The sequence below is a fragment of the Somniosus microcephalus genome, unplaced genomic scaffold (assembly GCF_052327205.1).
Source record: "Somniosus microcephalus isolate GS21.2 unplaced genomic scaffold, FLI_Smic_1.0 scaffold279, whole genome shotgun sequence".
NCBI lineage: Eukaryota > Metazoa > Chordata > Chondrichthyes > Squaliformes > Somniosidae > Somniosus > Somniosus microcephalus.
In genome coordinates, this window is record NW_028225466.1 from 169,451 (window position 1) to 196,178 (window position 26,728).

General features: G+C 49.1%; 2 protein-coding genes across 2 annotated transcripts in view; one reads left to right on the forward strand and one right to left on the reverse strand.

Moving 5' to 3' along the window:
* The window catches only part of LOC147081946 (uncharacterized), an 84,342-nt gene that overhangs the window by 14,329 nt on the left and 43,285 nt on the right, over nucleotides 1–26,728 (reverse strand). The window lies entirely within an intron of this gene.
* On the forward strand, nucleotides 7,817–26,700 carry LOC147081947 (uncharacterized). The gene is made up of 3 exons (XM_085980578.1): nucleotides 7,817–7,957; nucleotides 24,682–25,675; nucleotides 26,627–26,700. Exons 2-3 carry the CDS (start codon nucleotides 24,811–24,813, stop codon nucleotides 26,698–26,700), a joined length of 939 nt encoding a protein of 312 aa, XP_085836704.1. The 5' UTR covers nucleotides 7,817–7,957; nucleotides 24,682–24,810.

Below are 26,728 nucleotides of genomic sequence, written 5' to 3' on the forward strand. Positions count from 1 at the left end.
TAGGAACCTTGAAAGGCATCACCGCCTCAATAAAAGTGGAAGATGCAGCAATTCCAAAATTTTTTAAGGCAAGACCAGTGCCATACGCAATACGTCCGGCAGTCGAGGCAGAGCTGGAGAATTTGGAAAAGGCAGGCGTATTATCCAAAATAGATTGGAGCGAATGGGCAACACCCATCGTTCCAGTCATGAAAAAAGCATTGAAAAATAACTCTGAGGAACAGAGAAAAATTCGCATCTGTGGGGACTTTAAGGTGACTGTAAACCCGGTCCTTCACACGGTACAGCATCCTCTTCCAAGGATAGAAGATATTTTCGCCTCACTATCCGGAGGAAAACGTTTCACAAAAATTGACTTGGCACAGGCATATCTACAGATGGAGGTTGAGGAGACCTCTAAAAAGTATCTCACAATAAACACACACAAAGGCCTGTACCAGTACAATCGACTGGTTTTTGGAGTAGCATCAGCTCCAGCTATCTGGCAAAGAGCTATGGAGCAAGTCCTGCAAGGGATTCCGGGGACTCAGTGCTACCTAGACGACATCCTTATAACAGGAGAAAACGACAACGAGCACCTTGCCAATTTGGAGCAGGTGCTCACTAGGCTGAAAGAACGGGGCCTACGAGCAAATCGCCCCAAGTGCGAATTTTTCCAAAATCAGATATATTGTGGCCACATAATTAATAAGGAAGGGTTGCATAAGTCACCTGAAAAAATTGAAGCAGTTATAAAAGCCCCAGCACCTGAAAATGTTTCACAATTAAGGTCATTCCTGGGATTAATAAATTACTATCATAAATTTTTACCGAACTTATCAACTATTCTACACCCTCTTAATGATCTTCTACGCACAGGAGTGATTTGGAAATGGAACGAAGACTGTAAACGTGCCTTCCATAAATGTAAAGACTTAATCACATCCGAGAAAGTTTTGGCTCATTACAACCCATCACTACCAATCAGACTGGCGTGCGATGCATCCCCTTACGGTATAGGAGCGGTATTGTCCCATAGATTCCCTGATGGCTCGGAACGGCCGATAGCTTTTGCGTCACGCTCACTGAACTCAGCTGAGTGTAACTATTCCCAGATAGACAGGGAAGCACTCAGCCTGGTATGGGGAGTGAAGAAATTCAACCATTACCTACACGGACAAAAATTTACCTTGCTGACTGACCATCAACCCCTCATCTCCATATTCAACCCTAAGAAAGGTGTCCCCATTATGACGGCACAAAGACTACAGAGGTGGTCCCTTTTTCTAGGGGCACACCAATACAACATTGAATACAAAGGGTCAAAACGGCATGGGAATGCTGACAGTTTATCGCGCCTGCCGTTGCCAACGATAGAAGAGGCACCTACAGTAGACCCAGTAGAGATATTCCACTCTACCATAGTGGAATGTCTACCGGTGACAAATTCTGCCATTGAAAGGGAGACAAGAAATGACCCTACTCTCTCACGGGTCTACGATTTAACAATGAAGGGATGGCCAGCACATGGCGAACCACTGTTGCCAGCATTCTCGCAAAGAAGAGGACAGCTGTCAGTGTGCCGAGGAACCTTGATGTGTGGATCCAGAGTGGTGATTCCACCCAAACTCCAGGATAAAGTGCTAAAGGAGCTTCACGAAGGGCATCTGGGTGGAGTGAAAATGAAGAACCTAGCTAGGGCGTTTGTATGGTGGCCAGGTATCGATGGAGACATCGAAGACATGACCAAGAGCTGCCTAGGATGCCAGAAGGTCCAAAATGCTCCACCACAGGCCCCTCTACATCCATGGGAGTGGCCCTCATCTCCCTGGCAAAGGGTGCACATCGACTTTGCTGGTCCATTTATGGACTCAATGTTCTTAATCGCAGTTGATGCACACTCCAAGTGGCCGGAGGTAATAAAGATGTCCTCCACCACCACGGAAAAAACCATCACAGTATTAAGGACCATATTTGCCAGGAATGGGCTGCCGGAACAGATATGTTCTGATAATGGACCGCAATTTGTGTCCGAAGAATTCAGAAAGTTCTTAAAGAACAATGGGGTAAAGCACTACACGTCCGCCCCATACCATCCTGCCACCAATGGATTGGCTGAAAGGTTTGTCCAGACCTTCAAGAAGGCCATAAAGGCCATGGGTAATGAAGACATAAAACTTCAGCACAAGGTGGATAACTTCTTATTTGCATATAGGAATGCAACACATGTGGTTACAAAACAAACTCCCGCCATGATGTTCTACAATAGAAACCTAAGATGCCGGCTGGATTTGGTCAAGCCCAACATCCGAAGGGACGTGGAGAACCGGCAGTTTCAGGGCATGAATGAAAGGCCAACTAGGGCCTTCCAGATAGGCCAACCGGTTTTGGCCCGGGACTACCGTACCGAGAAATGGCAGCCTGGAACTATCTGCACACGACTAGGACCACTGATGTATACCGTGGACATTGGAGAAAGCATAATAAGGCGCCATGCTGACCAAATCATCAAGTCATCCGAAAAAGGACAACCTACACCACCACGCTATACATCTAACGATGAAGTAGAGATACCCATATCTACCTCCGATCCGGTGATACTGGAACCCGATGAACCCGACACTGGCCTTCAAGCCGAATCAGCCTTGCCAGAAGAACCTACTACACCACCAGAAACTACTACACCCCCGAGGCGTTATCCGGACCGAGTCAGGAAGCCTCCTGAGAGACTAACTTATAATTAATTAATACAGCAATGTATATTATTTTGCATATAACATGTAATTAATAATTACTTAAAATATGATGTACTAGTTAGCTAGAAGGGGAGGAATTGTGGTGTATGTGCCTTTAAGAGCAATTGTGGTGTATGTGCCTTTAAGAGCAATTGTGGTGTATGTGCCTTTAAGAGCCCCAGGTGTGCGTAATGCCGGTAATTGCCACTTGGGCTATATAAGCCTGTGTATTGTGTATATCCTTTCGAACCCCCCCCCAGACTTGCTTAGTAAATACCTATGAACCAACTCCTGTCTTCAGAGTCTTTATCTACACACGGACACTACAATAGTGAAACAGTTTGGGTGGAGATAAGGAATAATAAGAGGAAAAAGTCACTAGTGGGCGTAGTCTATAGGCCTCCTAACAGTTGCAACTCTGTTGGTCGGAGTATAAATCAGGAAATAGTTGGGGCTTGTAATAAGGGAACAGCTATAATCATGGGGGATTTTAACTTTCATATTGACTGGACGAATCAAATTGGGCATGGCAGCATTGAGGAAGAGTTCATAGAGTGTATTAGGGACGGGTTCCTTGAGCAGTATGTAACTGAACCAACCAGGGGGCAGGCAATCTTAGATCTGGTCCTGTGTAATGAGACAGGATTAATAAAAAATGTCCTAGTAAAGGATCCCCTTGGAATGAGTGACGATAATATGGTTGAATTCCAAATTCAGTTTGAGGGTGAGAGAGTTGGAACTCAAACCAGCGTACTAAGCTTAAATAAAGAAGACTATGAAGGTATGAGAGTAGAATTGACTAAAGTGGACTGGGAAAACAGATTAAAGTGTAAGACGGTACAAGAGCAGTGGTCTACATTCAAGGGGACATTTCACATCTTTCAAGATAAATATATTCCACTGAGGAAAAAGGGGAGTAAAAGAAAAGACAGCCATCCGTGGCTTAGTAAAGTAATAAAGGATAGTATCCGACTGAAAACAAGGGCATATAAAGTAGCCAAATCTAGTGGGAGGATAGAAGATTGGGAAGCATTTAAAAGCCAGCAAACAATAACTAAAAGATTAATTAAGAAAGGGAAGATAGATTATGAAAGTAAACTAGCAAAAAATATAAAAACAGATAGCAAGAGTTTCTACAGCTATATAAAAAGAAAAAGGGTGGCTAAAGTGAACGTTGGTCCCTTAGAGGATGGGACCGGGAAACTAGTGGTGGGGAACATGGAGATGGCAAAGACGCTAAACAAATATTTTGTATCAATCTTTACAGTAGAGGACACTAAAAATATCCCAACACTGGACAAACAGGGGGCAGGAGCTAAACACGATTAAAATCACTAAGGAGATGGTACTCAGTAAAATAATGGGACTTAAGGCGGATAAATCCCCCGGACCTGATGGCCTACATCCTAGGGTCTTGAGAGAAGTGGCGGTAGGGATTGTGGATGCATTGGTGATCATTTTCCAGAACTCCCTGGACTCAGGAAAGGTCCCGGCAGATTGGAAAACTGCAAATGTAACACCCTTATTTAAAGGAGGGAAGTAGACAAAAAGCTGGAAACTATAGACCAGTTAGCCTAACATCTGTGGTTGGCAAAATGTTGGAGTCCATTATTAAGGAAACAGTAACAGAGCATTTGGATAAACATAATTTAATAGGACAGAGTCAGCATGGTTTTACGAAGGGGAAGTCATGTTTGACAAATTTGCTCGAATTCTTTGAGGATGTAACATACAGGGTGGATAAAGGGGAACCAGTGGATGTAGTGTATTTGGACTTCCAAAAGGCATTTGACAAGGTTCCACACAAAAGATTACTGATCAAGATAAAAAATCACAGGATTGGGGGTAATATATTGGCATGGCTGGAAGATTGGCTATCTAACAGAAAACAAAGAGTTGGGATAAATGGTTCGTTCTCGGGCTGGCAATCAGTAACTAGTGGTGTTCTGCAGGGGTCAGTGCTGGGACCCCAACTCTTTACAATCTATATTAACGATTTGGAGGAAGGGACCGAGTGCAACATATCCAAGTTTGCCGACTATACAAAGATGGGAGGGAAAGCAGTGAGTGAGGCGGACATAAAAAACCTGCAAAAGGACATAGACAGGCTAAGTGAGTGGGCAGAGATTTGGCAGATGCAATATAATGTTGGAAAGTGTGAGGTTATGCACTTTGGCAGAAAAAATCAAAGAGCAAGTTATTATCTAAATGGAGAGAAACTGCAAAGTACTACAGTACAAAGGGATCTGGGGGTCCTGGTGCATGAAACACAAAAAGTTAGTATGCAGGTGCAGCAGGTGATCAGGAAGGCCAATGGAATCTTGGCTTTTATTGCAAGGGGGATGGAGTATAAAAACAGGGAAGTCTTGCTGCAGTTATACAGGGTATTGGTGAGGCCACACCTGGAATACTGCGTGCAGTTTTGGTTTCCATATTTAAGAAAAGATATACTTGCTCTTGAGGCGGTTCAGAGAAGGTTCACTCGGTTGATTCCGGAGATGAGGGGGTTGACTTATGAGGAAAGGTTGAGTAGATTGGGACTCTACTCATTGGAGTTCAGAAGAATGAGAGGCGATCTTATCGAAACATATAAGATTGTGAGGGGGCTTGATCGCGTGGATGCAGTGAGGATGTTTCCACTGATGGGTGAGACTAGAACTAGGGGGCATAATCTTAGAATAAGGGGCTGCCCTTTCAAAACTGAGATGAGGAGAAACTTCTTCACTGAGAGGGTAGTAAATCCATGGAATTTGCTGCCTCAGAGAGCTGTGGAAGCTGCGACATTAAATAAATTTAAAACGGAGATAGACATTTTCCTAGCAGATAAGGGAATTAGAGGTTACGGGGAGAGGGCAGGGAAGTGGACGTGAGTCTAGGTTCGGATCAGCCATGATCCTATTGAATGGCGGAGCAGGCCCGAGGGGCCATATGGCCTACTCCTGCTTCTTATGTTCTTAATAGGACTCTCTCTGACCTTTCTCCCCAGTCCATCTCCAGGACCAGTGTGTATCTGAGTCAATGGGACTCTCTCTGACCTTTCTCCCCAGTCCATCTCCAAGACCAGTGTGTATCTGAGTCAATGGGACTTTCTCTGACCTTTCTCCCCAGTCCATCTCCAGGACCAGTGTGTATCTGAGTCAATGGGACTCTCTCTGACCTTTCTCCCCAGTCCATCTCCAGGACCAGTGTGTATCTGAGTCAATGGGACTCTCTCTGACCTTTCTCCCCAGTCCATCTCCAGGACCAGTGTGTATCTGAGTCAATGGGACTTTCTCTTACCTTGCTTCCCAGTCGGTCTCTGGAAGCTCTTTGAATCGGAAGGGTTCTCTCCGGTTGGTGCTCACAATCCTGTGCTGGTTAACCGGCTGTTGTTCCTCTGTCGACAATCCCTGTTTACTTCGAGCTGAGCACCTTCGTCAATCACACCATCATTCACCGGGAGATCTAATTGTGGCAAAGCAGAAAATAAGAACAACATTGAAAGCGTGAAATAATGTAATGTAGACTTTTAATCTGCTTACTAATAATCCAATGTGAAGGCGGAGTATTTGTTTGATTTTGTGCCTTTGCTCAGATCCCCAGTTGCGGGGCTGTGTGTTTAGTTTGGGGATTTTCCTCAGATCCCCTGTTGCGGGGCTGTGTGTTTAGTTTGGAGATTTTCCTCAGATCCCCAGTTGCGGGGCTGTGTGTTTAATTTGGGGATTTTCCTCAGATCCCCAGTTGCGGGGCTGTGTGTTTAGTTTGGAGATTTTCCTCAGATCCCCAGTTGCGGGGCTGTGTGTTTAGTTTGGGGATTTTCCTCAGATCCCCAGTTGCGGGGCTGTGTGTTTAGTTTGGAGATTTTCCTCAGATCCCCAGTTGCGGGGCTGTGTGTTTAGTTTGGGGATTTTCCTCAGATCCCCTGTTGCGGGGCTGTGTGTTTAGTTTGGAGATTTTCCTCAGATCCCCAGTTGCGGGGCTGTGTGTTTAGTTTGGAGATTTTCCTCAGATCCCCAGTTGCGGGGCTGTGTGTTTAGTTTGGGGATTTTCCTCAGATCCCCTGTTGCGGGGCTGTGTGTTTAGTTTGGAGATTTTCCTCAGATCCCCAGTTGCGGGGCTGTGTGTTTAGTTTGGAGATTTTCCTCAGATCCCCAGTTGCGGGGCTGTGTGTTTAGTTTGGAGATTTTCCTCAGATCCCCAGTTGCGGGGCTGTGTGTTTAGTTTGGAGATTTTACTCACAGTAAATTTCCGGCCTCCTGAGACTCCCCCATTCTCACTGCTCTGGGCGGAAATGCGCCATTTTCTGTGCGGAGTTACTGCCCGGAGCGGTGACCCTGTGAAACTCGGGGCTGAGCAGCCGCTGTCGGGCCAGGCGCTGAATGAAGCGGAGTTCCCTCAGTCACAGAGCGCCAGCCTAGAACCAGCGCTGTGACCCTCCCTCGCTGTGATCTAAACTCGGGGCTGAGCAGCCGCTGTCGGGCCGAGTTCCCTCAATCACAGAGCGGGCCCTGTAACCCGGAGGGCAGGGGAGCGGCACTGCGCCTGCGCGGCAGAAAATGAGCGGCCCTGCGCCTGCGGGCAGGGGAGCGTTACTGCGCCTGCGCGGGAGAGGAAAGGGAGCGGCACTGCGCCTGCGCGGTAGAGCTGTGTCGCACGAACGCATCAATGTCGCTCCCAGTGGTGGGAGGACTACATCGGAACATATACAGGCCCAGGTTAACGGCAGCCATCTTTGTAAAGGAGGGAGGAAAGCTTCAATGCGACGTCACCATATGCCTGAGACAAAGAGCCTTGTGTCCAATGCGGGGAATAAAGGCCCACAGCCACCCCGGGCCCTGAATACGGGACTGGAGAAACTCGCTGCCCTGCGGATCAGACAATCAGCCGGCGCTAGTCCCGCCCCTCGGGCTCCCCGATTGGTTGGAGGATCCGCCGCCGGTTCGCTCCTCCAGCCCCGCCCACTGGGTGCCGCTAGTCCCGCCCCTCGGGCTCCCCGATTGGTTGGAGGACCCGCCGCGGGCTCGCCCCTCCAGCCCCGCCCACTGGGTGCCGCTAGCCCCGCCCTTCGGGCTCCCCGATTGGTTGGAGGACCCGCCGCCGGCTCGCTCTCTATTGGTCGGAAGCACCCGTCAATCAGGCCGAGGACCCGCGTCACATGTTTATGAGACGATGACGTCAGTGGGGCCGCCGGCCCCGGTCACGTGTCTGAGGCTCCGCGAGGCTGAATCCGCTCCGTTCGCTTTCCGGGAACCTAAAACTACCAGGTTTGTGTTTACCGTCATTTATTTCCCCGTCCCTCTCCACTCGTCCGTCTAACTGAGAAAACTCGCTTTCGGCCCGTCATTCCGACTCTTCAACCGTTAACGACCGTCACCCAGAGTTTCGTCCCCGAGCATGCGCACTAGCAGCTGGTCCTGGGACTCTGCCCCTGAGCATGCGCACTAGCAGCTGGTCCTGTGACTCTGCCCCTGAGCATGCGCACTAGCAGCTGGTCCTGTGACTCTGCCCCTGAGCATGCGCACTAGCAGCTAGTCCTGTGACTCTGCCCCTGAGCATGCGCACTAGCAGCTGGTCCTGTGACTCTGCCCCTGAGCATGCGCACTACCAGCTGGTCCTGGGACTCTGCCCCTGAGCATGCGCACTAGCAGCTGGTCCTGGGACTCTGCCCCTGAGCATGCGCACTAGCAGCTGGTCCTGTGACTCTGCCCCTGAGCATGCGCACTAGCAGCTGGTCCTGTGACTCTGCCCCTGAGCATGCGCACTAGCAGCTGGTCCTGGGACTCTGGGCCCCTGAGCATGCGCACTAGCAGCTGGTCCTGGGACTCTGGGCCCCTGAGCATGCGCACTAGCAGCTGGTCCTGGGACTCTGCCCCTGAGCATGCGCACTAGCAGCTGGTCCTGGGACTCTGGGCCCCTGAGCATGCGCACTAGCAGCTGGTCCTGTGACTCTGCCCCTGAGCATGCCCACTACCAGCTGGTCCTGGGACTCTGCCCCTGAGCATGCGCACTAGCAGCTGGTCCTGGGACTCTGCCCCTGAGCATGCCCACTAGCAGCTGGTCCTGGGACTCTGCCCCCTGAGCATGCCCACTAGCAGCTGGTCCTGGGACTCTGCCCCTGAGCATGCCCACTAGCAGCTGGTCCTGGGACAATGCCCCCTGAGCATGCCCACTAGCAGCTGGTCCTGGGACTCTGCCCCTGAGCATGCGCACTAGCAGCTGGTCCTGGGACTCTGCCCCTGAGCATGCGCACGAGCAGCTGGTCCTGGGACTCTGCCCCTGAGCATGCCCACTAGCAGCTGGTCCTGGGACTCTGCCCCTGAGCATGCCCACTAGCAGCTGGTCCTGGGACTCTGGGCCCCTGAGCATGCCCACTAGCAGCTGGTCCTGGGACTCTGCCCCTGAGCATGCGCACTAGCAGCTGGTCCTGGGACTCTGGGCCCCTGAGCATGCCCACTAGCAGCTGGTCCTGGGACTCTGCCCCCTGAGCATGCGCACTAGCAGCTGGTCCTGGGACTCTGCCCCTGAGCATGCCCACTAGCAGCTGGTCCTGGGACTCTGCCCCTGAGCATGCCCACTAGCAGCTGGTCCTGGGACTCTGCCCCCTGAGCATGCCCACTAGCAGCTGGTCCTGGGACTCTGCCCCCTGAGCATGCCCACTAGCAGCTGGTCCTGGGACTCTGCCCCCTGAGCATGCGCACTAGCAGCTGGTCCTGGGACTCTGCTGCCCCTGAGCATGCCCACTAGCAGCTGGTCCTGGGACTCTGGGCCCTGAGCATGCGCACTAGCAGCTGGTCCTGGGACTCTGCCCCTGAGCATGCCCACTAGCAGCTGGTCCTGGGACTCTGCCCCTGAGCATGCCCACTAGCAGCTGGTCCTGGGACTCTGCCCCTGAGCATGCGCACTAGCAGCTGGTCCTGGGACTCTGCCCCTGAGCATGCCCACTAGCAGCTGGTCCTGGGACTCTGCCCCTGAGCATGCGCACTAGCAGCTGGTCCTGGGACTCTGCCCCTGAGCATGCCCACTAGCAGCTGGTCCTGGGACTCTGCCCCTGAGCATGCCCACTAGCAGCTGGTCCTGGGACTCTGGGCCCCTGAGCATGCGCACTAGCAGCTGGTCCTGGGACTCTGACCCTGAGCATGCGCACTAGCAGCTGGTCCTGGGACTCTGCCCCCTGAGCATGCGCACTAGCAGCTGGTCCTGGGACTCTGCCCCTGAGCATGCGCACTAGCAGCTGGTCCTGGGACTCTGACCCTGAGCATGCGCACTAGCAGCTGGTCCTGGGACTCTGCCCCTGAGCATGCGCACTAGCAGCTGGTCCTGGGACTCTGACCCTGAGCATGCGCACTAGCAGCTGGTCCTGGGACTCTGGCCCCTGAGCATGCCCACTAGCAGCTGGTCCTGGGACTCTGCCCCCTGAGCATGCGCACTAGCAGCTGGTCCTGGGACTCTGCCCCTGAGCATGCCCACTAGCAGCTGGTCCTGTGACTCTGCCCCTGAGCATGCCCACTAGCAGCTGGTCCTGGGACTCTGCCCCTGAGCATGCGCACTAGCAGCTGGTCCTGGGACTCTGCCCCTGAGCATGCCCACTAGCAGCTGGTCCTGGGACTCTGCCCCTGAGCATGCGCACTAGCAGCTGGTCCTGGGACTCTGGGCCCCTGAGCATGCCCACTAGCAGCTGGTCCTGGGACTAGGCCCCTGAGCATGCACACCAGCAGCTGGTCCTGGGACTCTGCCCCTGAGCATGCGCACTCGCAGCTGGTCCTGGGACTCTTCCCCCTGAGCATGCCCACTAGCAGCTGGTCCTGGGACTCCGCCCCTGAGCATGCGCACTAGCAGCTGGTCCTGGGACTCTGGGCCCCTGAGCATGCGCACTAGCAGCTGGTCCTGGGACTCTGGGCCCCTGAGCATGCACACTAGCAGCTGGTCCTGGGACTCTGCCCCCCTGAGCATGCCCACTAGCAGCTGGTCCTGGGACTCTGCCCCTGAGCATGCGCACTCGCAGCTGGTCCTGGGACTCTGCCCCCTGAGCATGCCCACTAGCAGCTGGTCCTGGGACTAGGCCCCTGAGCATGCCCACTAGCAGCTGGTCCTGGGACTAGGCCCCTGAGCATGCGCAGTAGCAGCTGGTCCTGGGACTCTGCCCCTGAGCATGCCCACTAGCAGCTGGTCCTGGGACTCTGCCCCTGAGCATGCCCACTAGCAGCTGGTTCTGGGACTCTGCCCCTGAGCATGCCCACTAGCAGCTGGTCCTGGGACTCTGCCCCTGAGCATGCCCACTAGCAGCTGGTCCTGGGACTCTGACCCTGAGCATGCCCACTAGCAGCTGGTCCTGGGACTCTGGGCCCCTGAGCATGCGCACTAGCAGCTGGTCCTGGGACTCTGGGCCCCTGAGCATGCCCACTAGCAGCTGGTCCTGGGACTCTGCCCCTGAGCATGCGCACTAGCAGCTGGTCCTGGGACTCCGCTGCCCCTGAGCATGCGCACTAGCAGCTGGTCCTGGGACTCTGCCCCTGAGCATGCCCACTAGCAGCTGGTCCTGGGACTCTGCCCCTGAGCATGCCCACTAGCAGCTGGTCCTGGGACTCCGCTGCCCCTGAGCATGCGCACTAGCAGCTGGTCCTGGGACTCTGCCCCTGAGCATGCCCACTAGCAGCTGGTCCTGGGACTCTGCCCCTGAGCATGCCCACTAGCAGCTGGTACTGGGACTCTGGGCCCCTGAGCATGTGCACTAGCAGCTGGTCCTGGGACTCTGGGCCCCTGAGCATGTGCGTTCTAAACCCCAACAAGCATGCTGACATTGAGGTGCCCAGAGAGGAACCTGTCATTTGCCTTTGATCAATAAACCTCATGTTCTTGAGGACCTCCATCAGGCTGGCCCTCATCCTTCGCTGCTTCAGTGCAAAGAAAAGCCGCAAACTTCTCCAATCTCTGTTACTAACTGCTCTTTGGAACAGAGGAGACTGAGGGAGACTTGATTGAGGTGTATAAAATTATGAGGGGCCTGGATAGAGTGGGTAGGAAGGACCTATTTTCCTTTCCAGCGAGGTCAATAACCACTGGCCATAGATTTAAAGTAATTGGTAGAAGGATTACAGGGGAGTTGAGGAGAACTTTTTTCACTCAGTGCGTGGTCGGGGTCTGGAACTTTCTGCCTGAAAGGGTGGTAGAGGCAGAAACCCTCATCTCAGTTAAAAAGTACTTGGAGATGCACATGAAGTGCTGTCACCTGCAGGGCTACGGACCAAGAGCTGGAAAGTGAGATTAGGCTGGAGAGCTGTTTTTTGGCCGGCTCAGGCACGATGGGCCGAATGGCCTCCTTCTGTGCCCTAAATTTCTGTGATTCTATGATAACCCCTCCATTGCTCGACAGTCTGGGTCAAAATGGAGTGAAAAAGAAAAACAAAGAACTTAAAGAAAAGAAAGACTTGCATTTATATAGCACCTTTCACGTCCATCGCACGTCCCAAAGCGCTTTACAGCCAATGAAGTGGAGTCACTGTTGTAATGTAGCAAAAGTGGCAGCCAATTAGCGCACAGCAAGCTCCCACAAACAGCAATTCCAAAATTCTATAGATTATGGAACAGTTCCTGCAGATTGGAGGGTGGCAAATGTAACCCCACTATTAGCCTAACATCAGTAGTAGGGAAAATGTTAGACTCGATTATAAAGGATGTGATAACACGACACTTAGAAAATATTAACGGGATTAGACCGAGTCAACATGGATTGATGAAAGGGAAATCGAGTTTGACAAACCTACTGGAGTTTTTTGAGGATGTAACTGGTAGAATAGATAAGGGAGAACCAGTGGATGTGGTGTATTTGGATTTTCAGAAGGCCTTTGATTAAAGTCCCACATCAGAGGTTAGTGTGCAAAATTAAAGCTCATGGGATTGGGGGTAATATACTGGCATGGATTAAAAATTGGTTAACAGACAGGAAACAGAGAATAGGAATAAATGGGTCTTTTTCTGGGTGGCAGGTGGTGACTAGTGGGGTACCGCAGGGATCAGTGCTTGGGCCCCAGCTATTCACAATGATTTGGATGAGAGAACCAAATGTAATATTTCCAAGTTTGCTGACGACACGAAACTAGGTGGGATTGTGAGTTGTGAGGAGGATGCAAAGAGGCTTCAAGGCGATTTAGACAAGTTGAGTGAGCGGGCAAATACATGGCAGATGCAGTATAACGTGGATAAATGTGAAGTTATCCACTTCGGTAGAAAAAACAGAAAGGCAGAGTATTATTTAAATGGTGATAGATTGGGAAATGTTGATGTACAAAGGGACCTAGGTGTCCTTGTGCACCAGTCACTGAAAGCACACATGCAGGTGCAGCAAGCAGTTAGGAAGGCAAATGGTATGCTGGCCTTCATTGCAAGAGGATTTGAGTACAGGAGCAAGGATGTCTTACTGCAGTTATACAGGGCCTTGGTGAGACCACACCTGGAGTACTGGGTGCAGTTTTGGTCTCCTTACCTAAGAAAGGATATGCTTGCCATAGAGGGAGTGCAGCGAAGGTTCACCAGACTGATTCCTGGAATGGCAGGGCTGTCGTATGAGGAGAGATTGGGTCGACTAGGCCTGTATTCACTGAAGTTTAGAAGAATGAGAGGGGATCTCATTGAAACATATAAAATTCTGACAGGGCTAGTCTGGGTGCAGGGAGGATGTTTTCCCTGGCAGGGGGTTTAGAACAAGGGGTCACAGTCTCAGGATATGGGCTCAGCTATTTAGGACTGAGATGAGAAATTTCTTCACTCAGAGGGTGGTGAACCTGTGGAATTCTCTACCACAGCAGGCTGTGGAGGCCAAGTCACTGAATATATTTAAGAAGGTAGATAGATAGATTTCTAGACACAAAAGGCATCAAGGGGTATGGGGAGAGAGCGGGAATATGGTATTGAGATAGAGGATCAGCCATGATCATATTGAATGGTGGAGCAGGCTCGAAGGGCCGAATGGCCTACTCCTGCTCCTATTTTTCTATGTTTCTATGCAACGTAATAATGACTAGATAATCTGTTTTTTTAGTGATGTTGATATTGGCCAGGACACCGGGGATAATTCCCCTAATCTTCTTCGAAATAGTGCCCTGGGATCATTTACGTCCACCCGCGAGAGCAGCCGAGGCCTCGGTTTAACGTCTGATCTGAAAGACGGCAGCACCTCCGACAGTGCCGCACTCCCTCAGCACTGCACTGGAGTATCAGCCTGGATTTTTGGGCTCAAGTCTCTGGAGTGGGACTTGAACCCACAACCTCTGACTCAGAGGCGAGGGTGCATTTACTTGCCGCCCTTCACGACCCCAGGATGCCCATAACACTTCAGGGCCAGTTCATTGATTTTGAATTGCTGTCGCTGTTGTAATGTAGGGAAAGGTGCCAGCCAATTTATACTCGGGGACCCTCCGTTATTCCTTCCCCTGGCTTCCCTCAGAATCCTCGGATGGAAACCATCATGTCCCTGGGATTTGTCCCCCCTCCGTTTGAGGAACGTCTTCAGTCCCGTATCTTGTAGCTTTTAAAAGCTCTTTAGAATAATTTGTCCGTGACTACACTGTTGTGGAGTATTTTAAACCAACACTCGACACGAGGTTTTAGATCGATAGTCAAGTTGTCTTTATTGCAATGGTGGGGAAACAGTCTGCTCTGTCTTAGCCAGACCTTTCCAAATTGGTACAGCAAACACTACATTTTTATACATTACAATACACATGTCAAAATTCATTCCTGCCACCCGATTGGACCTTGGCCCGCATGCACCTTCACTGATTGGTTGCCTATGCTGTGTTACATTAAAGCACCACCTTTATTATCGGCCGTTATCCCACAAGCTGTTGTTGCCCCCATGACCTTTGTTTATGCCAGATGGGTCTCATCAACATTGTACTTCTGACTCATTGTCCTCCTTTCCTGCCTCTCTCGGCCTCTTTCATTGTTTTACTTCCCTGCCAGAACAGAACTTACATCCTCTTAGGTCTCTTATGGTTTCCACATCCGACTATGTTATCAACTTAGAAAAAGCTTACTACTGCAAAAGGCCCATTAGATTATTGTCTTTATTACACCATTCAGTGAAACTGCCAGCGATGTCAGTTTAACTCTTTCCTCACTGCAATCCCCCCTTTTGGTACTTGGCCCTTGCCCAAGTTAAGCCACATGTAGAAGCATCGCTGTGCCTCCTGCCCCATGCGGTGATCAGGCGCTGGTTCGGGAGGCCCTGCAGACCCATCATGTTTAGAGCAATCTTGTGTTTTCTGACTCGCTTTAGCTCTTTGTTTGGTCCGTTTCTTTTTACAAGCGGTGCATGCTGCTATTTCCCATCCTATAGCCATGACTAACTGTACTATCACTAATATATGAGAAATGATGTGGATCCATGGGTGTATGTTGACATTCACTCCCCAATCCCACAGCTTCTCATACCACGGGACGTCCTGTAGCTCTACCTCAATGTCCCTTTTGTCGAAATCTCGACTCTCAATGGGACTCTGAAACGATCAGCTCCAGTAGATGTTCTTTTTTAATAAATTTTTACTTGTCGCAAGGAGAGCGTCCCGCTCAGTCAAAGGCTAGCAGAGACTCTCCAGAATTACAGATTAACAACACATTTATACAGTAAAGTAAACAGGTTCTGGTTTCTTCATGTGCCTTTCAAGTCAGACAAAGGGACAAAGAGTTCTTCAATCCTTAACTAAGTTTCTACATATTTCTAAAGTCTGGCGTAGCGAAAGACTATTGATAATACAATGGGTAGTTATTTATTCTAGACTATTTAATTAAGATGATCAGTATTGAATGGAATGTAGATACTTCATACAGTATGTTTCTTCTGTTATCTGGTGGTCAAGCCTCTGGCCAGGTGGCTTGCGTAAGGTTCCCTTTACTCATGTAAATGGTCTTTGTTTGCAACGCAGATAAGCAACAGTTTACAGTGTTTAGTCACGGTTAATATGTTTAAGGAAGGAATAGAGGACATTTCTGCAGAGGCTTCTGGGAGGACCGGGACTCCATTTTGTTTGTCAAAAAGGGGCACATGTAACTATATTCAGCTTTAAAAGGTACATTTCCACACTTTCTAACTCCCCAAGATCCCTTTGCAGCACTATGTACTGTTTCATCATCTTACTTAAATCCTCTTTCATTTCTTGCAGATCCTCTTGCAGGCGGGGTATTGGGTCCCTGACTGGATCTTCATAATTAACCAACTCATCCTTTAGACTATCTGGCACATTTAGTTTTATCTCCTCCCTTGAATGTACATACACCAATCTGGTGTGTCCAATTGTCACAGGGACCTTTGGCGTAAAGCAAAAGTTAGGCATTGTGATTGCACATACAAGGTTACTATATTGGTACTCAGTCTCTGTGGTGGCTATACAATACTCCCCTTCACCTCTATATCTCGAGCGGGTGTGATGGTGATCAACATGTGATAATTCCAACACACACCCCTCTGTCTTATTATAGCCGCACTCATCCTTACGGCCTTCTCCTACCGGATGTGGGCATATCGTAAGCGTGCCTTTCCCGTGGCATCCGTTTAGGGAGACTCCTCTCATAGTACCATTCTTCCTGATGGCATAGGTATCAGTTGGATAGTATTGGAGATATGTCTCACCCCTCACTATGCCTATGTTTGTTACCTGGTACTGTGGGTATGGAGTCGTGTCTAGTCCCACCACTGGTATCAGGAGTACCATGCCTATCATTGCTGTCACTTCTGCTTTACATTTTTGTATCACTGGATATACTCTGGTCATCCCTTTGAGGGTACAAGCACTCCGAGGGCCTGGATTATGGCTCAGGCCATAGAGCTGTGTGCTGTTAATCCAGTCTGGTACCTCGCCTCGCTCTATCTGTGCCAGATTATGTTTTAACTGTCCGGTGATCCATTGGCCATAGGCATGACACAAGCCTCTCCCTACCCCGTCTTTTGCCTGTTCCTCATCTCTATGGTTTAGTTTGTTGATAATGCTAGCATGGTCCTCTATAACCTTGATTCCCTCGAGTAATTTCCTTATCGTATGTCCTCCCAACTCTCATCCTTGTCGAACCAAACCAGTTTCCTTCTCTAAAATCTGTTGTATTATCCTTTGTAGTCGTTCCACATGGCTCTGGACTCCTTGTATATCTAGGGCATTAATGAATGATGTCCCCGTGTTTATTCCCGTGAGTATATCGGTTCCTAAGCTCCTCTTAATCCTTTGGTGGAATGCAGCATGTCCCCTGAAACTAGTGGCCCCTGTCGGATCATCAGCTTGGTTAATGACATTCTTCATCATATATGCTTACAATTCTCTAGTTTTAGTAAACCTTTCACAATATCCTGGCCATTGTAACATGGTTAAGTTCATTAGTACCGGTACAATTTTGTGTCTCCCGTTACCATACAATTGTTCTCCCTCGGTAAATAATGCTAGTCCATTCATGGGTCCAGGTTTCATATCTGGACATTGTAGCATCCTCGGTTCGCTTGTCTCTTCTTTCTGTGTATTGGGAGCCGTGGATGAGACTCCGAATGTGATTGTTCCATTAAAACATGGTGCTTCTTCATCATGTACTTGTCGTGTAATGTGGGATGTCCCTTTGCTTATTTCGTGTCCCAGCAGTAATCCCACCCTCATGGTGAAGTTTCCCTGTAAATTAAGCAGAAGCCTGGTCGTCACCAGAGGTTAGTTTATCACCGGTGTTTATTCCATTGTTCCTGTGGGATTTAAGATCAGATGGGTTATTGCTTTATCGTTTTAATTGGGTCCAATGTTTCCATCTACCCTTTCCCCTCATATCTATACATGCGCACGTATCGCTGGTCATGATAACCTCAAATGTTCTGGTCCAGCTAGGTGAGAATCCCGATCTCTCTGGCAATATTTTAACAAATACCTGCTCGCCCACCTTGGGTAGGGACTCCGAGGCCCCCTGCTTTTGTATATTTTTATCTCTGATGTCTTGTTGTTCTTGAACTTCTTGTTTGAGCTCCTTCAATTGATTATCCAATGTTTGTACGTATTTCCTAATTTTATCTTTTAAGGGTCCTAGTCCCTCGCTACCAGATGCTACTCCTTCCGGCAGACACATTGCTCGTCCAGTCCTGAGTTCAGATGGTGTCAGTCCGGTCACCCTGTGATCCTTTTTCCATATTCCATCTCTACCTCTGGCTGCGCCTCTCTTTGTCCACTGCTCCTGCTCCTCCATTTCAGTCTCCTCTTGGATTCTTTTAATGTTCACTTCCTCTGCTGTTATTCTACCTGCTGCTCTTGCTGCCTGATCAGCTAGCATATTTCCTGTTTGTTGCTCGCTCACTATCTTGCGGTGTGCCTTTATTTTAATCACTGCTACCTCTTCTCCTTTTACCACTTCTACTAGGTCTCTCACTACCTCCTCATGCTGTATTGGTCCTCCTCCGGAGGTTACATATCCTCTCCTATTCCACGCTATCATATAAACATGCACTACCCCAAACGCATACCCACTATCGGTGTATATATTTACTCGTTTTCCTTTTGCCAATGTCAATGTTTCTGTGAGAGCCACTGGTTCTGCTACTTGAGCTGAAGTTCCCCCTTCAAGCCCTCCCTTAGCGACTGTTTCTCCGTTCTTGGATACTACTGCCCAACCGTGTGTGGCTCCCCATTTATATCTCGGCGCGATCCGTCTACATAAAAGGTGTTTTGGGGATTTTCAAGGGGCGATTCTGATACGGTTCCTCTGACCTCTTCTTCGAGTACTAACTGACACTTGTGTGCCTCACCCTCTGTTAGCATTCCCTCTGCAGGGTTGACTCTGTGTTCCCTTATGATCTGGACTAATCTGTCCTTGGGTATCAATACTGCTTCCCAAGCTGCCCTCCTTCTGTCTGATACAGCCTTCATTTTGCCTGTGTTTAGCAGGTCCACACTGTGTTGTGTGTGTAATATCAGCTGTCCTGACATAGTGACAGACTCGCATATCTGCACCGCCCATGCGGCGCAGTCGAGGGCCGCCACACATCGCGCCATTCCTTTAGCCACGGGGGTTTGTTGGGTGGAGTAATAGGCAATTGGCCTCATATCTCCCCCGTACTCTTGGGTGACTACAGCATTATAGAAGTTCCCGTCTATACTATAATATATATGGAATGGTTTGACTATATTTGGCAATCCTAGTGCGGGTGCGGATGTCAGGGCTGCTTTTAATTTTACATAAGCCTTGTCATGCTCCGATTCCCATTCTATCTTATCAGTGGCGGGTCTCCCCCTTTAACTAACCGTTAAATCGGCTCTGCTTTCCCTGCAAAGTCTGATATAAAATTCCTGCAGTAGTTAAACAGTCCCAACACTTCCCTTACTCCCCGGACGGTCACTGGCCTTGGCATGTCTTTTATGGCTGCCTTTTGTTCCTGCGGGAGTGCCTTATACCCCAGGCTAATCTCGTGCCCTAGATACTTTACTTTGGACAGTCCAACCTTTGCCTTTTTTTGGGGGGTTCAGTTTAAAGCCAGCTTTCTTAAGTGTCTGGAGGGTGGCTAGTAATGCTCCCATGTATCCTTTGGCATCCTCTGATGCAATCATTATGTCATCGACATATTGGAGTAGGGTGCTTTGGTACTTTGATAGGTCTAACCCGTCTAAGGCTTGACTCAGTACACGGTGGAATATATTTGGACTGTTGTGGAACCCCTGCGGGACCCTGGTCCATGTATACTGTCTATCCCCACACAGGTTCGAATCCTGTTTGTGATGCCAATTGTTGTGGAGTATTTTAAACCAACACTCGACACAAGGTTTTAGATCGATCGTCAAGTTGTCTTTATTGCCCCGGTGGGGAGACAGTCTGCTCTGTCTTAGCCAGACCTTTCCAAATTGCCACAGCAAACACTACATTTTTATACATTACAATACACATGGCCATCTCATGCACAATTCATTCCTGCCACCCGATTGGACCGTGGCCCGCATGCATCTTCACTGATTGGTTGCCTATGCCGCGTTACATTAAAGTACCGCCTTATCGGAAAAATATATGTCAAGCTGTTGTTGCACCTCTGACCTCTGTTGGTTCCATGTCTGGCTATGTTATCTCCACTGCCAATTCAGCAACTTAGAAAAAGCTTATTACTGCAAAGTATGGTCTTTATTACACCATTCAGTGAAACTGCCAGCGATGTCCGTTTAACTCTTTCCCCACTGCAACACTCCTCCTCCTTGATTGCAATGTCTACATCGTCCCTCTCTTTTGTGAAAACAGACGCAAAGTCTTCATTAAGAACCATATTCATGTCTTCCGCTTCCACACACAGGTTACCTTTATAGTCCCTAATAGGCTCCACTTGTTTTCCTTGCCAATATTTTTTCATGCCCTCTCTTTGCTTTTCTTCTTTCAAATAGTGCCATAGGATCTTTGATGTCCACCTGAGAGAGCAGACGGGGCCTCGGTTTAACGTCTACTCCAAAAATCGGCACCTCCAACAGTGCAGCACTCGCTCAGCACTGCACTGGAGTGTCAGCCTAGATTTTTGTGCTCAAGTCTCTGGAGTGGGACTTGAACCCACAACTTTCTGACTCCGAGGCAAGAGTGCTACCAACTGAGCCACTGGCTGACACTAAAGAACAAGCAGTTCTGACGGGTCAGAGCGATCATAATATGATCGAATTCTTCATTAAGATGGAGAATGAAGTAGTTGACTCAGAGACTAGGGTCCTGAATTTAAATAAAGGAAACTACGATGGTATGAGGCGCGAGTTGGGTAGGATTGATTGGGGAATGTCACTCAAAGGGTTGATGGTGGATAGGCAATGGCAAACATTCAAAGATTGCATGGATGAACTATCGAATTTGTTCATCCCTGTTTGGCATAAAAATAAAACAAAGACGGTGACTCAACTGTGGCTAACAAGGGAAATTAGGGATAGCCCTGACAACATTCCGGCAATAGTACTGAAGACTTGTGCTCCAGAACTAGCTGCGCCCCTAGCCAAGCTGTTCCAGTACAGCTACAACACTGGCATCTACCTGGCAATGTGGAAAATTGCCCAAGTATGTCCTGTCTACAAAAAGCAGGACAAATCCGACCCGGCCAATTACTGTCCCATCAGCCTACTCTCAATCATCAGCAAAGTGATGGAAGGTGTCGTCGACAGTGCTATCAAGCAGCACTTACTCAGCAATAACCTGCTAACTGATGCCCAGTTTGGGCTCCGCCAGGGCCACTCAGCTCCTGACCTCATTACAGCCTTGGTCCAAACATGGACAAAAGAGCTGAACTCAAGAGGTGAGGTGAGAGTGACTGCCCTTGACATCAAGGCAGCATTTGATCGAGTGTGGCATCAAGGAGCCCTAGCAAAACTGAAGTCAATGGGAATCAAGGGGAAAACTCTCCATTAGTTGGAATCATACCTAGCACAAAGGAAATTGGCTGTGGTTGTTGGAGGTCATTCATCTCAATCACATGACATCACTGCAGGAGTTCCTCAGGGCAGTGTCCTAGGCCCAACCATCTTCAGCTGTTTCATCAATGACCTTCCCTCCATCATAATGTCAGAAGTGGGGATGTTCGCTGATGATTGCACACTGTTCAGCACCATTCGAGACTCGTCAGATACTGACGCAGTCCGTGTCCATATGCAGCAAGACCTGGACAACATTCAGACTTGGGCTGACAAGTGGCAAGTAACATTCGCACCACACAAGTGCCAGGCAATGACCATCTCCAACAAGCGAGACTCTAACCATCTCCCCTTGACATTCAATGGCATTACCATCGCTGAATCCCCCACTATCAACATCCTGGGGGTTACCATTGATCAGAAACTGAACTGGACCAGCCATATAAATACTGTGGCTACAAGAGCAGGCCAGAGGCTGGGAATTCTGCGGCGAGTGTCTCACCTGACTCCCCAAAGCCTTTCCACCATCTACAAGGCACAAGTCAGGAGTGTGATGGAATACTCTCCACTTGCCTGGATGAGTGCAGCGCCAACAACACTCAAGAAGCTCGACACCATTCAGGATAAAGCAGCCCGCTTGATTGGCACTCCATCCACATTCAACATTCACTCCCTCCACCACTGGCGCACTGGCTGCAGTGTGTACCATCTACAAGATGCACTGCAGCAACTCGCCAAAGCTCCTTCAACAGCACCTTCCAAACCCACGACCTCTACCACTTAGAAGGACAAGGGCAGCAGATGCATGGGAACATCACCACCTACAAGTTCCCCTCCAAGCCACACACCATCCTGACTTGGACCTGTATCGCCGTTCCTTCACTGTCGCTGGGCCAAAATCCTGGAACTCCCTTCCTAACAGCATTGTGGGTGTACCTACACCATATGGACTGCAGCGGTTCAAGAAGGCGGCTCACCACCATCTTCTCAAGGGCAATTAGGGATGGGCACTAAATGCAGGCCTAGCCAGTGACACCCAATCCCATCAACGAATTTTTAAAAAGCATAAGATCCAAGTAGAGGACATATAAATTGGCCAGAAAAAGCAGTAAACCTGAGGATTGGGAGCAGTTTAAGATTCAGCAAAGGAGGACAAAGGGATTAATTAAGAGGGGGAAAATAGAGTATGAGAGTAAGCTTTCAGGGAACATAAAAACTGACTGTAAAAGCTTTTATAGATATATGAAGAGAAAAAGATTGGTGAAGTCAAGCGTAGGTCCCTTGCAGTCAGAATCAGGGGAATTTATAATGGGGAACAAAGAAATGGCAGACCAATTAAATACATACTTTGGTTCTGTCTTCACAAAGGAAGACACAAACAACTTCCCAGAGAGGTCGGGGAACATAGGGTCTAATGAGAGGGAGGAACTGAATGAAATCAGTATTTGTAGGGAAATGGTGTTAGGGAAATTGACGGGATTGAAGGCCAATAAATCCCCAGGGCCTGATAATCTACATACAGGGTACTTAAGGAAGTGGCCCTAGAAATAGTAGATGCATTGCTGGTCATCTTCCAAAATTCAATAGACTCTGGAACAGTACCCATGGATTGGAGGGTAGCTAATGTTACCCCACTATTCAAAAAAGGTGATAGATAGGAAACGGGGAATTATAGACTGGTGCACCTGACATCGGTAGTGGGGAAAATGCTAGAGTCCATTATAAAAGATGTAATAGCAAAGCACTTGGAAAACAGTGACAGGATCGGACAAAGTCAACATGGATTTACAAAAGGTAAAACGTGCTTGACTAATCTACTGGAATTTTTTGAGGATGTAACTGGTAAAATAGATAAGGGAAAACCAGTGGATGTGGTGTATTTGGATTTTCAGAAGGCTTTCGATAAGGTCCCGCATAAGAGATTAGCGTGCAAAATTAAGGCACATGGGATTGGGTGCAAGGTATTGTCTTGGATAGAGAACTGGTTGGCAGACAGAAAGCAAAGAGTTGGAATAAACGGGTCTTTTTCTGAGTGGCAGGCAGTGACTCGTGGGGTACCGCAGGGATCGGTCCTAGGACCCCAGCTATTCACAATATATATTAATGATCTAGATGAGGGAACTAAATGTAATATCTGCAGGTTTGCAGACGACACAAAGCTGGGTGGGCGTGTGTGCTGTGAGGAGGATGCCGAGAAACTCCAGTATGATTTGGACAGGTTGGGTGATTGGACAGAAGCATGGCAGATGCAATATAATGTGGATAAATGCGAGGTTATCCACTTTGGTGTCAAAAACAGGAAGGCAGATTATTATCTGAATGGCAATAGATTGGGAGAAGGGGAAGTGCAACGAGACCTGGGTGTCCTTGTGCACCAGTCGCTGAAGGTAAGCATGCAGGTGCAGCAGGTGGTTAAAGCAAATGGTATGTTGGCCTTCGTAGCGCGAGGGTTCGAGGATAGGAACAAGGATATCTTGCTGCAATTGTACAGGGCCTTGGTGAGACCACATCTTGAGCATTGTGTGCAGTTTTGGTCGCCTTATCTGAGGAAGGATGTTCTTGCCATGGAGGGAGTGCAGCGAAGATTCACCAACCTGACACTTGGGATGGCAGGAATGACGTATGAGGAGAGATTGGGTCGATTGGGCTTATACTTGCTGGAGTTTAGAAGAATGAGAGGGGATCTCATTGAAACTTATAAAATTCTAACAGGACTAGACAGACTAGATGCAGGAAGGATGTTCCCGATGGTGGGGGAGTCCAGAGCCAGGGGTCACAGTCTAAGGATAAGGGGTAAGCCATTTAGGACAGAGATGAGGAGGAATTTCTTCACCCAGAGAGTGGTGAACCTGTGGAATTCTCTAGCACAGAAGGCAGTAGAGGCCAATCCATTAAATATATTCAAGAAGAAGTTAGATATATTTCTTAAGGCTAAAGGGATCAAGGGATATGGAGAGAAAGCAGGGACAGGGTACTTAATTTGGATGATCAGCCATGATCACATTGAATGGCGGAGAAGGCTCGAGGGGCCGAATGGCCTACTCCTGCTCCTATCTTCTATGTTTCTATGTTTATGACGAAGGGTGATCGACCTGAAAAATTAACTCTGTTTCTGTCTCCACAGATGCTGCCTGACCTGCTGAGTATTTCCAGCAGTTTCTGTTTTTATTAAAGAAATGAGGGAGTGTTTGCTGACGGGATGAATGTTGGGTCATCCTGTGCATGCGCACCTCCCTGGCGGCTGAGGCGAAACACCAACTCGCCCCCACCTGAGCCGCGCACGCGTACCAGATGTTGTGGCTCCGCATGCGCGCCCGATGTTCCAACCGCGGGGTTTTGTGCGCTGAGCATGCGTGTTGCGGACCGATCGGGACGGGCGATTGTAGAGCAGAGGGGGGAGCGCGGGGGCCATGAGCACATGCGCGGGACTCAGCGTCAGCAGAGCGCTTTCTGGAGCGTCGGGGCTTGTGGGTATTACAGCCGCCATTACTGCTGATCCTTTCAACCAACCTGTGCAGCAGCTGGGGCCTGAAAATCAGCTTCACTGCCCCTAGGTTCGGAAAGGGGAAAATTAAACAACAGTTTGCCTCTGATCCTTTTCTGAACTCAATTTACAGGGTTATAGAAGTGGAGCAGTTATAGGCGGGAAGCTCATAACCAAACATCACGTCAAGCTCTGACAGAGTCACTCGATTCATCAGGACCTGAATATCATCGGCCTTTGCACATGGAAGCAGAGAGCAGCGATGACGAACCGAACATGTGTTCGGTGTGTGGACGCGGATTCAGCCGATCGCCTGACCTGGCGAGACGCGCACCGTCACACCAGGGAGAAACCGGGTAAAGGTGGGGACGGCGGGAAGGGCTACAGTTCCCCGTCTGCATTGGAAGTTCAACGGCGCAGTCGCACCAGGGACAGTCCGTTCACCTGCTCATTGTGTGGAAAGGGATTTGTTTGTTCATCCCACCTGCAAACACACCAGCGAGTTCACACTGATGAGAGACCATTTCAATGTTCTGACTGTGGGAAGAGCTTTAAAAGCTCCAGGAAGCTGAAGGGACACCAGCGAGTTCACACTGATGAGAGACCATTTCAATGTTCTGACTGTGGGAAGAGCTTTAAAAGCTCTTGGGAGCTGAAGAGACACCAAAACTTACACACTGGGGAGAGACCATTCACCTGCTCATTGTGTGGGAAGGGATTCGCTCAGCCCTCCAACCTGCTGGTACATCAGCGAGTTCACACTGGGGAGAGACCGTTCACCTGCTCCGTGTGTGGGAAGGGATTCGCTCAGCCCTCCAACCTGCTGGTACATCAGCGAGTTCACACTGATGAGAGACCATTTCAATGTTCTGAGTGTGGGAAGAGCTTTAAAAGCTCCGAGGATCTGAAGGGACACCAGCGAGTTCACACTGATGAGAGACCATTTCAGTGTCCTAACTGTGAGAAGAGCTTTAAAAGCTCCGAAGAACTGAAGGGACACCAGCGAGTTCACACTGATGAGAGACCATTTCAGTGTCCTAACTGTGGGAAGAGCTTTAAAATCCCCGCGGAACTGAAGCGACACCAGCGAGTTCACACTGATGAGAGACCATTTCAGTGTCCTAACTGTGAGAAGAGCTTTAAAAGCCCCCAGGAACTGAAGGGACACCAGCGAGTTCACACTGATGAGAGACCATTTCAGTGTCCTAACTGTGAGAAGAGCTTTAAAAGCCCCCAGGATCTGAAGGGACACCAGCGAGCTCACACTGATGAGAGACCCTTTGAATGTTCTGACTGTGGGAAGAGCTTTAAAAGCTCGAAGAGCCTTAAGGGACACCAGCGTCTTCACACTGATCATAGAATCTAACAGCACAGAAGGAGGTGATTCGGCCCATCGTGTCTGTGCCGGCTCTTTGAAAGAGCTGTCCAATTTAGTCCCAAACCCCAACTTTATCCCCAGAACTCTGCAAACTAGTCCTCTTCAAGGACTCGTCCAATTACCGTTTGAAAGTTCCTGTGGAACCTGATTCCAGCATCCTTTCAGATGGTGCATTCCAGATCTTAACAACCCTCTGTGTGAAAACAATTCTCCTCATTTCCCTTCTAGTTCTTTTAGCCACTATTTTAAATCTGTGACCTTTGGTTACCGACCCACTTGCCAGAGTGAACAGTTTCTCCCTACTTGCTCGATCAAAACCACTCTGTTGTGGCGAAATTAAATAATTAAGTCTGCACACTAGTCTGTAAATGGTAAAGAGCCAAGCAGTTTATTTAAAACACAAAACTATTCAACAGTACAATACAAACAGTCCGCGGAGATAACTAAAGGCTGATCAGGGAGTACAGCTAGAGCTCCTTTCGCTCATTCCTCGCTGTCTCCTCGAGTGACTTCAATTTCTATTATTTAAGTGTACAAAAGCCGTGGATACCTCGTGCACATTGTTCTAATTGGCTTAAAGCCCACATGCACAATTCGTTAAATTGTTTTAATTGGCTTGAAGCACGCATGCACAATTGTTGATTGTCACATGATCTTTACGATCTTATCTGTTGTTCCCCACATGGTTTTACCTCCCTAGTTCGTGGCTGGTGCTTCTGTCTCCGCTGTCATCCTGTGTGCAAGCTGCAGGGCACCTATGTTACCCTTCACTAAAAATCCACTTCGAACCCCCCCTTTGGTC

Bases quoted from the DNA above. Each gene is read 5' to 3' on its own strand.
- LOC147081947 (XM_085980578.1), top strand. From the start codon at position 24,811: ATGACGAACCGAACATGTGTTCGGTGTGTGGACGCGGATTCAGCCGAT. The intron at 25,676-26,626 runs GTGAGAAGAGCT...TTACCTCCCTAG, and splicing joins ACCATTTCAGTGTCCTAACT to TTCGTGGCTGGTGCTTCTGT.